This window comes from Coenobita brevimanus, chromosome 55, assembly GCF_032717465.1.
Source record: "Coenobita brevimanus isolate Jiangsu-jjx chromosome 55, ASM3271746v2, whole genome shotgun sequence".
Classification (NCBI taxonomy): Eukaryota; Metazoa; Arthropoda; class Malacostraca; order Decapoda; family Coenobitidae; genus Coenobita; species Coenobita brevimanus.
The window spans coordinates 63,615,238-63,627,494 of NC_137008.1; the positions used below are offsets into that span (position 1 = coordinate 63,615,238).

General features: G+C 42.0%; 1 protein-coding gene across 1 annotated transcript in view; it reads left to right on the plus strand.

Annotated features, from left to right (window-relative positions):
- Positions 1–12,257, plus strand: part of LOC145401349 (coxsackievirus and adenovirus receptor-like) — a 60,102-nt gene that overhangs the window by 43,846 nt on the left and 3,999 nt on the right. The window contains exons 4-5 of the mRNA XM_080273674.1: positions 2,952–3,032; positions 6,988–7,120. Of these exons, the coding sequence (XP_080129800.1) occupies positions 2,952–3,032; positions 6,988–7,120 (214 nt within the window). The remainder of the gene's footprint in view (positions 1–2,951; positions 3,033–6,987; positions 7,121–12,257) is intronic.

Here is a 12,257-nt window from a genome sequence, read left to right on the forward strand (position 1 = left end):
GTCAAGGGTGTTTGATATGCCAACCACACGCACATATACACGCTCACTCACTCAATCTCGAGAACACACACACACACACACACACACACACACACACACACACACAAAATAAAGGCCTGGAATTTCTCATAAGCACAGATACAGACCCAAGTCAGTCATCGGCGCTATGAGCACAAGACGTTGGTGTTGAGAGAAGCTAGTGTCTCCTCTCAGAAAAATTTTTATAGTCCGTCCATCCCTCACAGTGCCGGGCTGCAGTGCTAAATCATAAATACCTGTTTGTGTGTGACGTTGCCATATGCTGAAAGTTGGTTTTATAAGGAGACTAACAGTACATTCTCGTGGCTGTATAACATATTGAAAATTCAAATCGTAAACGCAGCTTTTCAAGAGCGTGTTTCCCCATTAATAAAATATGCAAAAACTGATTCTTAATGCACGTACAACTTGTGATAGCTATAAGTCATAAGTGTAAGAGCTAGTGAAATATGATCCGCTAATAACGCTTACTGTATTTCTTCAAACCTAGTCAATCTAAGCATGAAATGTATTTTACTAACAATTTAATTATTGTATTCTGTTACAGGTATTGGTTGTAATCCCACAGAGAATATGTTCCATTAGTATGTCGTCCATGAACAGGAATTATTCATGCAAATCTACTTCCCCGCATTAAAAGTAATTCCACACATTATTACGTATCACTGTAAACCCACATAATAACATTACTCCCACACATTAAACACAGCCTTCAGTTCACTGCAATACCGATATTAGTATTACTCACTGCTTAAGTAATCAATACACTGCAACTCCATCCGCAGAAAGTTTTAACTCCTACATAAAAGGAATCTCCCACAAAACACATAAAATGCAGGAATCGAGTGTCTTCCTAAAAATTATGGACTATATCGCGGAAAAGACGAACCATTTGAAACATGCGTTAGCCCAATTAAGACTTTGTTTCGCATGTTTTAAATAATCTTCAGATAAAACTAGGACGATTATCGATTCCCTAGCTATTTCCTCCTCCCCCCCCAAAAAAAAAGAAACTAAAATAATTCCGTAGTCAAAATGTAACTTGCCCACTGAAACTCAGGTGGTGCCAGGATGCAGGTGTTTCCGAATTACCTTTGCCCTCCTCACGACCATCTGCTCACCCTCTCAACACCGTATGATCTTCCTCCCCTCCCCCCCCTCTCTCTCTCTCTCTCGTCCGTCCGTGTGTGTGTGTGTGTGTGTGTGTGTGTGTGTGTGTGTGTGTGTGTGTGTGTGTGTGTGTGTGTGTGTGTGTGTGTGTGTGTGTGGGGACGACATTGGTATTCTCTATCAGTTTTTTGTTTTTCATTTTGCCTTTAATTATTAATTTGGTATTTCTTTTAGCTAAGTACATGTAATATTGATTTCTAATGTGATTTTCTTAACCTCTGCACTTTTTATCTTCTCGAGGTCGGGATAATTTTAATACTTTATCCCAGCACATGATCGGGTACTGAAGGGACTAATTTAACTCCGATTATGGCAATAAAATTTCAATGCAGCTAAAGAGAGACCTGACAGCAGTAAATAAGCTAAATGTAAAAAGATACATATATTAGCTTCAAGGCTGAGATATGCAAGAGATACACTGAAAAAGTATCCGAACGCTGCAGGCACTACATATTTTGAAACTGATGACCAAAGAATCTGAAAACAGTTCTCCTTCTCAGCACTTCCCTCCAAAACTGTTACTGCACCATACACTTAAATGCCTCAAGTGCGTCATTCAAAGATAAATGAATAAATAAAGAAAGAAATATTCCTAACCACCCCTACAAGACAGGCTACAGTCCATTTTGCCTTTCCTCACACCCATCGTGCCCAGCTGTTCAGATGCTTTTTAGAAATGAATTACAGTACTTACTTTAATTATCCTCTCGTACCAGTTTTTTCATGCAGGTTGAACAGAGACACAGGGAAATTTTGTGTTCTCTTCCCCTTCCTCTTCCTGGAAAAAGAATTGAAATAAATATATAAAAGTTATTGATATTGCATGGACGTTACTGTAGATTAGTAAACGTTCAAAAAATTGCATGCGATAAAAAATGCATAAACGTATGATACACAACGGAGATCATAAAAAGATATATTAGTGGTGGCAGGAAATGGACTGTCAATAGTGTGTGTGTGTGTGTGTGTGTGTGTGTGTGTGTGTGTGTGTGTGTGTGTGTGTGTGTGTGTGTGTGTGTGTGTGTGTGTGTGTGTGTGTGTGTGGTTCCTGTAAAATACTGCACTGCACAAGAAAAACAACAGAAAATCCATAATTGAAGGGAAAATAAAAGGGTTCATAATCGGCCATGCTGCACCACCCGTGAATAAATAATTGGGCCATCAGTTCAGAATACAAATAGCACAGCCCCTGCCCTTCTCTCCCCCTCAATCTCCCCTCTGTCTGTCTCTCTCCTCCCTCTCCCCTTTCCTCCTCCTCTCCCTTTTCACATTTCCCTTCCCCCCCCTCTTCCCCTCTCCCTCTATACCTGTCCCATCTCCCCTTCCTCTTCTGCCTCCCCCTTCTTCCCTCCTCCCCCTTTCTCCCTAGTCACTGCTTCCCCTTCCAACAATCTCCTTCCGTCCCCTCTCCCTCTCCATCTCTCAATTCTCATTTCCCTCCCTCATCACATCCCCCTCTTCCGCCCTCCTAAACTCCTCCTCCAACCCCTCCCTCCACCTCCCCCCCCCCCCAAATATGAGTGGCGGATGATCAGTGCCACAACCAGACCCGTATTTATCTCCGGCACAACGTTACAGCCGGGTTGCGAAATGGCCGTAGAGTGTTGTCATGAATCTGTAAACGCCGCTTTGTGTGTGTGTGTGTGTGTGTGTGTGTGTGTGTGTGTGTGTGTGTGTGTGTGTGTGTGTGTGTGTGCCGACAGGCAGAAGAAAGCTAACAACTTCAATGTCTTTTCCCACAGAAAGTCTCGTGGATAAGGAAGCGAGACCTCCATGTTCTTACCTCCGGTCTGGTGGTTTTCGCCTCCGACCAGCGATTTCAGGTGAGTCCCTCCTAATGTCTCTCCTACCCACGTGTTCCCTGCGTATCTCTATTTGTTTCCTGTATGCTCTAATTAATCTTTTACCCTTGTGTTCCCTGCGAGTCTTTATTTGTTTCCTGTATGTTCTAATTAATCTTTTACCCACGTGTTCCCTGCGTGTGTTAATCTGTTACCCACGTGTTCCCTGCATGTCCTAATTAACCTAGTACCCACGTGTTCCTGCATTTGTAATTGTACCACTACGTGTCCACACAGCCCAGGTATCACCACCACCACCATCATTATCATGATCATCAAAATAATCAGCGCTCTCATCATCTATATCATCAAAATAATCAGCACTATCATTATCATTATCATCATCATCATCATCATCATTACCATCAACATCACCACTATCATCATCATCATAAAAATCACCACCACTACCACCATCACGACCACCATCACCCTAACTCTTATCAGATTTAAAAAAATCTATATATATCATACTGAAATAGACTTGCCATTAAACTATTCACTGTGCTATGTAATTAACTCTTGCATCAGGTGTCATCTTTTTTTCACTGTTCTTGCATCAGGTAATATTACTATCTTTTAATTACACGGTGCTATACAGGTGTGCACGCTAATTAGTATCAAGTGTTAGTTCCGGAAAGAGAAATTACGAAAAGAGCCATTATAATACCAAAGTGCACACAAACGTTCCGAATGTGCAGATAAACGTTCCGAAAGTGCAGACAAATGCTCCTTACATTGGCAGTGAGGTCATTTGTGTGTGTGTGTGTGTGTGTGTGTGTGTGTGTGTGTGTGTGTGTGTGTGTGTGTGTGTGTGTGTGTGTGTGTGTGTGTGTGTGTGTGTGTGTGTGTGAGGTGGGGTAATGATGATGATGATGATGATGATTTAAGAATGCTAATGATAATGGTAACGACTGATGATGATGATGATGATGATGATGATGATGATGACGACGGTTTAAGAATACTAATAATTATGATAACTAACAACTAATAACGATTTCAATGATGGTGATGGTGATGATGATGATGACGACGACGACGGTGATGACGATAATGCTGCTACTGATGGATGTTAAAGATTGACAATGATGATGATGATAATGACAGAGTGCCAAATCAAAGAATCGCAAGCTGCCAATCGAGCCTCATTAAACGCGCGTGCAATAATAACTAATCTCTCGTTAACCCGGCCCTAAATCCTCGTTAATCCGACTCCCTGTGCGTCCCCCTCTAATCCGGGATTCAGAGGTTAAAAATCCGGATTAACTAATTTAGGTTAGCTGGGTAATACAACATGTGGTTAATATTCCCCTCTCATGGTAGGATCAACTCTACTCTGTTCATTTTGACTAAAGGTAAAATTGATATCCACATTGTTCAATTTAATCAGTCGTAAAAACTGACATCTGATCTGTTCATGTTCACTTTGGTTAGACGTAATATTGGCGTCTACTCTGTTAATTTGAACATGACGTAAAATTGACATATACTCAGTTCATTTTATCATCTACTCTGTTCATACTCAGTTCGTTTTAACATCTACTCTGTTCATACTCAGTTCGTTTTAACATCTACTCTGTTCATACTCTGTTCATTTTAACATCTACTCTGTTCATACTCAGTTCGTTTTAACATCTACTCTGTTCATACTCTGTTCATTTTAACATCTACTCTGTTCATACTCTGTTCATTTTAACATCTACTCTGTTCATTTTAACATCTACTCTGTTCATACTCTGTTCGTTTTAACATCTACTCAGGTCATGCTCTGTTCATTCTAACATCTACTCTGTTCATACCCTGATCAATTTAACATCTACTCTGTTCATTTTTACATCTTCTATGTTCACTTAAACTAGGCGTAAAATTTCCCCCTCTCCTTCTTGAATGCTGAGCTATAACAAAACTGAACCCCGTCTGTGTTCTCGTTGGTTAAGAAAGCTCTCCCTAACACCTCTTCCTTAGCTATTTATTTCTGGGGCTCCCTAACACCTCTTCCTTAGCTATTTATTTCTGGGGCTCCCTAACACCTCTTCCTTAGCTATTTATTTCTGGGGCTCCCTAACATCTCTTCCTTAGCTATTTATTTCTGGGGCTCCCTAACTCCTCTTCCTTAGCTATTTATTTCTGGGGCTCCCTAACACCTCTTCCTTAGCTATTTATTTCTGGGGCTCCCTAACACCTCTTCCTTAGCTATTTATTTCTGGGGCTCCCTAACACCTCTTCCTTAGCTATTTATTTCTGGGGCTCCCTAACACCTCTTCCTTAGCTATTAATTTCTGGGGCTCCCTAACCCCTCTTCCTTAGCTATTTATTTCTGGATACCGCTACTACCACTACCATTACTATACACGTGTCTATGGTCGTTGTAGTAGTTGTTTTTGTTGTAGTAGTGGTGTTATTGTGAGATGACCCTTTGAACGGACACGCCTTTAACGATACAGCTTTTGATGGAGCCTGTTTGGGTGCTGTTATAACAAGGGTATTCATGGCTGGTTACCTTCACAACAGCGCTAACCCTCTCATGACCCGGGACAACTCTATGCCAGCTAACACCAGATGATTAAAGCTCAATTCCAGCTGACACCAGACAATTACAGCTCTATTCCAGCTAACACCAGACGATTACAGCTACATTCCAGCTAACACCAGACGATTAGAGAGACAGACAGACCGACAGAGAAAGAGAGACAGGTTGGTCCATATATAACGCTACTCTGCCACTCAGTCGTGATTATTTTGTGTGTGTGTTGTACGGACGGCTTAGTCAACGTTATCCGTGTTCATCCTGCATCATTCATTCATCTCCTACTCCCACTGCCACACTCACGACCACACCAGCAGACTGGACCGTCCCCGCAACACAAAAGATACCGCCTGCTGAGTTTCTAGAGGGGCGCTATTTAAGGACCTCTTAAGTTGAATATATGAATAGTCATCAGAAGGTGACGTGAAAAAAGTAATAAAATGTCATCTACCTATCAATCTATCTATCTATAGCCAGACGCCTTCATCCCGTAAGGGGTGGCCACAAACAAATTACCTCCATATCGCCCTGTCCCCTGCCATTTACCTGCCCTTCCCCCAGCTCACATCCCCAGCTCTCATACACCTCTCCATCCCTCCATCTCATCCTCGGTCTCCTCCTCCCTCTCCCCCTCCACCTCACTCACATACACTCTCTTACTTAGTCTCTCACTTCCCATCCTCTCAAACAACACTAAGGAAAATTTTATAATATACTCAACACAACTACGGAAAAATAATTACAATATAAAAGATAACAAGTGTGCGTTAATCACCGTCATATCCGGTAATTCGCTCATTACGGCCGAACTATCAGGCATTTAAACCTAATTGGATTGCTGAAAAATTGAAGGTTTATTATTCACACCTGTATAAACCGTTTTTACAGACTTATTTAGAACGTTTTTTCATGCCTACTTCCAGAGTGTATTATTTTTTAGTTGATACTGATTTGTTTTTTCACATACAGTATACATAAAGTGTTTTGCACATTATTTCTGAGAGAGAGAGAGAGAGAGAGAGAGAGAGAGAGAGAGAGAGAGAGAGAGAGAGAGAGAGAGACAGACAGACAGACAGACAGACAGACAGACAGACAGACTGGTACTTGACATTTGGCCAACCGATAGTTCTTTTTCACAGTTTAATAACAGGAAATTAAAGCCCCAGACGCGCGCACGCACACGCACACGCACACACACACACACACACAAAACTCACACACGGGAGGGGGGGAGAACCCACATATCTGAATCTTACTCTAAAGTAGGAGTACTTCTCTAGACAATATAAAATAAACCCTTCAGTCCGACAACGTATTTTTTCATATATATATATATATAATCGTATGTATGCATGTATCCTCAACGACTACGACTCTATACACCCGATGTCGTGTCTCTCTCCACAGGTGATCCATCCGGAGCGGTCTGAGAACTGGACCCTTCAGATCAAGTACACTCAGGCCAGGGACGCAGGAATCTATGAGTGCCAGGTCAACACAGTGCCAAAGATATTCATGTCATTCGTCCTCAATGTCGTCGGTGAGTGTACACCTAACTATAATTTATTTTAACCTAAGCACACCAACCAGCAATAAAATAAACTACCTTTTATCTACAGTAACCTCACAGATTTACTTATTCTTTCATTTGCCTTCACTTTACCTAACTTGACATACTTATCCAAACCAAATCTTCCTTAAGGTTAACCTAATCTAATCTAACATACACGTGCCAGATCAGTTCAGCGCCAAAGAGCTGTATGTCCTTCGTCCTCTGTGTCGTTAATGAGTACCTGGACGATCCTAACTTGCCTGAGTCTTGTAGGTCCATAGCAACAGGAGCTGCTGAGGAAAAGTGACGAACAAGCGTAAATAACAAGGGAAACAGTCATACTCAGGTATCCATAACAACCTCCTCCCCTCACACACACACACACACACACACACACACACACACACACACACACACACACACACATTTCTTCTATTTGACAGGCGGAGCGGCAACGGAGACGGGCGACCTAGGCTTTCCATGGCGCACACGTAGGCTAATAAAAATTTGGATCCGAAAACTAGAGTTGTCCGCAGCATCAGCGTTAAAATACAGCAGACAATATTTAGAATTACCTCAGAAGTCGGCCATTACTCAATGTTCCTCGCGCTCACGGGTTCCTCCTCCGTCTTTTCATGTGTCCCGACCCTTTCATACGCAGGTAAATTACAGTTTAATAGACTCTCCTTAGATGGAAATTGGCTGTCATTAGCGTGAAGTAGCACAGGGGTCGTAACGTACCTGAAGGAGGAGGGGAAGAGGAGAGGGAAGAGGGGGGAAAGAAAAAGGGAAAGAGGGAGGGAGACAGGGGGGAAGAGGAAGGAAGAGGGTGGAAGAGGGGGTGAAGAGGGGGATGGATGCTGAAAGAGGCTTGTGAGCGTCTGGGCAATTAAGTTATCGATCAGGTCTCCAGGTTATGCAATTTGACTTACTTGCAAGATGTTGTAAGGACTTGACCCATTACCTGCAACCTGACTTGTTCCTACCTTCATAAATAGGACATCCTACTTATGCAGTCGCTCTTATTTCTCGCAACCTGAATTATTTTCACCAATCTAACGTATTTCTAGTAGCTTCAGTCACTTTTAGCTCAGTTAATAAGAAGTCCTAGCAGCGGCAATTGACTTATTCACAGCAACTTGCCTGATTTCCAACAACTCGACTTAAAGTGACTTGACTCATATCTTGTTTATAAACAGAACGTCCTTGCTTTCCAGCGATAAATTTTTAGCTTAGGAAATAGCTGAATCCGGACCGATTCCTCTGCTCTTCTCAGTGTGAAAGCAGAGACAGACTTGGGTTATACGAGTAATCTACGTTGTTTTCGCTTTCTAGCACCTGTCACTCAGCGATTTAGTTTCCCTGTCACCTCTTACTCAGCGATTTAGTTTGCCTGTCATCTCTCACTCAGCGATTTATTTTGTCTGACACCTTATTCAGCAATTTAATTTCCCTGTTACCCCTCAGTAAGCGTTTTAGTTTCCCTGTCATCTCTCGCTCAGCGATTTAGTTTGTCATCTCTCGCTCAGCGATTTAGTTTGCCGATCAACTCTCACTCAGCGACTTGGTTTGCCTGTCACCACACTCACCGATTTAATTTCCCTGTCATCTCTCACTCAGCGATTTAATTTCCCTGTCACCTCTCACTCAGCGATTTAGTTTCCCTGCCTTCTATGCCATTCAGAGCACGGCCTTTATTCCAGCAACAGTCACAGTTTGAAGGCTTTGTTTTGGGCGCGTTCCTTAACCCTTTGGCTGCGAACTGCTTGCTTTCATTTTCTCTCTCTATCTATCTATATATCTATTTATTGGATCTATTTATTTATTTATTATTTTGGCTAACGACGGACGATTTTATTATGGTCAGGAGAAACCTAGGTCACCACATTTTTACAGAAGCTGTCACAAGTAGGAGTTTTGTTCAGCTTAGAATGGACGATTTTACTCAGCTCCTAAACCTCATCGCTATCAATCTATCTATCTATCTATCTATCTATATACCTAGGCAGCTTCCCCCAGAGAGAGGGAGGTAGCCGAGACAGGACGACACTCTCCTAATTTACTCATCCACTTATCCCCCTCATCGCAGCCAATGTAAACAACATTGATAACAGGAATAAAAACAACAATACCTGAAGTATAGTATAAGTTTTTTCTCTCTCTCCCTTTTCTTGATCGTACTCTTATTCATGCCAGACGATTTTCCTCAACTCAGGGGATTTTCTCGGAACTGGAGAGGTTAGGTACAGCCTTCACTAATCCCGCCACTACTACTAAGGCCTTTGCTAAAGCCGGGAAAAATACATGGTGGCAAAAAGATTAAAGGAAAATCAAGTGACTGTCACCGTATCCAAAAAAAAAAAGGGGGGGGGCACACAAAAACGCGTCCAATTATCGTCATGGATTTTTTTTTCAGCTTCAAAGTTTGGCAAGGACGACATTGTTTTCTTTTCTTCTATCCGCGTATTTTTCTCTTTTTTTAACTCTCAGTTTGATAAGGACGACATCAGTCTTTATTTTTTGTATTCTTAGTTTTACTGCCTCAGTTTTGAGAAGCATGAGATTCTTATTATCTATGTATCTATCTATTTATTTATCATTAGGTAAATCTATTAAAGACAGGGAGTGTTGTATTCTTACTGTATTTATCTTTTTCCTGGAATACACATGGCAACTTTGAAAAGGAAAACGATATTTTTTAATCTAGCGTTTCTAATTTTTTGTCGAAATGGCCTAGTGAAGATAAAAGCTGCCCTTGTTTTCCTTCTAATTCACAAACAGAAACAATTATAGACGTACAGGTAGAGACAGACAGGAACAGAGACAAGCCGGGAGAGACAGAGACAGATGGAGAAAAAGCGAGACAGATGAAGACAGAGACGGACTGACAGAGAGACAGATGGATAGAACGACAGGCTGATGGGGAGACAGATGAAGACAAACAGACTAAGAGAGAGAGAGAGAGAGAGAGAGAGAGAGAGAGGAACAAGGATATCTAACCCCCCCGGTTCAAAAATCTCCCCAAAACTGAATAAATCGTCTGTAGGCAGCATGAATGATGTATATACTTCGTTACTGAATGAAACACATAGACAGATAAAAAGATATAGATTTACTAATTGACAGACAGATACATATATATTTAGTGAACGATAAACAGATAAAAATTGATAACTGACTGATTGACTGATTGATTGATAGACTGATATACAGATAAATAGATAGGTAGACAGAGGCAGGTAGATAGATAAACAGACAGACGACTGACAGAAAGACAGGACGGTGAGTAAAGACAGTATAACCTCTTCAGACACCTAGCAATAACAAGAACAACGACAAACAAACCAGGTGTTGTCAGGTAAAGTGCAGAGGCCTAGAAAATCTCTTGTCCCCTCTCCTCCGCCCCCATTCCACCCCCATACCCCCTGCCAGCCTCCCCTTATCTCCTCTGCCAGCCCTCCACTTCCCCTACTCCAGTCAACCCCCCCACCCCACTTCCCCTGCCAGTCCTCCTCTTCCTCTTCCTACAGCCTCCCCCACTATCCCCTCCCCTGCCAACCCCCCACTTCCCCTCCCCCTGCCAGCTCCCCACCCCCCTACCCCCTGCCCTTTCCCCAATCCTCCCCCAATCCTACGTGGGGTGCCTTTCACTGAGCAAGAAACACATCCCTTCGAAGCTATGATTTTAGTCATTAATTCCCATGTTTCACAGTTGCCCTACTGGTGGCAGGTAGTGCCGACAATCATCCACTCGATGTAATACTGCCAACTTCTTCCTTAATCTTTTCATTTATCTTGCTACGTCTGCACGATTTTACTTACTTTAGAATCTTAATCTTCAAACAAAAGGAGTCCAATTTAGCTTTCATAAACTTTTTGAATGAATGATGTTTCCTAAATCAATGAAATAACCTGGTGTCAGCAAGAAGTTAAGAATCACTATTTCATAGGACTGAAATGGAAAACTTGTCGTATAGCATCCATACATGTGATCAGAGAGACAGGATCAGGAAACAAGGCATGCACCTGTACGCCACCTAATCCCAGTCTCATAAACAGGTATGATTAGACAGAGTTAAAGAAGAAATAACTAATCTTGTAGTATATCATGCACAGGTAAAATCAGACAGAGATAAATAAGAAAAAAAATAATATCTCATGCACATGGATGATCAGACAGACAAAAGACTGGTACGAGGTCATGCAGCCATACCCCCGTTTCATCCCAGTATCATGCATACTTAAATCAGACAGACGAGGACAACAGACAAATCATGCAGCTTCACCCTCACCTCAAGACAAGAATCCAGAAATATGTCATGCACGTGTAAGATTAGACAGACACACAGTAACCAAGTCATGCACAGTACCCCCACCTCATCCCAGTATCAGTCACCTCTTCACCACCCACAAAAACAAAAACAAAACAATATTAATAATAATAATAATAATAACAATAATATATCCAGTAATCTATCATGGACACGTAAGATCAGGCAGACAAAGGAAGGGAGACAGTCATGCAGATCTACCCCCGTCTCATCCCCAGCCTCACCCACCCAGCACTGCCTCTGAAACCCCCAGCATTCCACTATATATTCAAATTTTCCCATTTTTCACCTGTCGGCCGAGATGCATCCTTGTCGGCACTATTTACGGACGGGGAGGAAAATGCTGGAGTCGGTGGCGGCCTTGTTGGAGATGTTAGTGAGAGAGAGAGAAACATTAACCAAACTTTTGTGCCCAGCTGTACTTCTACCCAGCGTACCTCGGCTCAGTTACCCTTAATATTTCTGTGCCAGGCTGTCTTCCACTCTAGTTTTATTTTTTGCTTCCCTGACATCAGTGTACAGGACACTTACACACACACCCTTCAACACAGCATTACTCTCTCTCTCTCTCTCTCTCTCTCTCTCTCTCTCTCTCTCTCTCTCAGTATCACATTAATTATGAGGGAAACTGAACTCAACTTGCAATTTTTTTTTTTACAAACGTCATGGAATTTCAGTGGATAACAATGCCACTTATAAAAAGCCTTCACTAATATATGTATGATGACTGCCGTTGCAAAATTAAGCTCACACTGCAACATAAGCAAAGACGCAAAAAATTATTGAGGGGAACT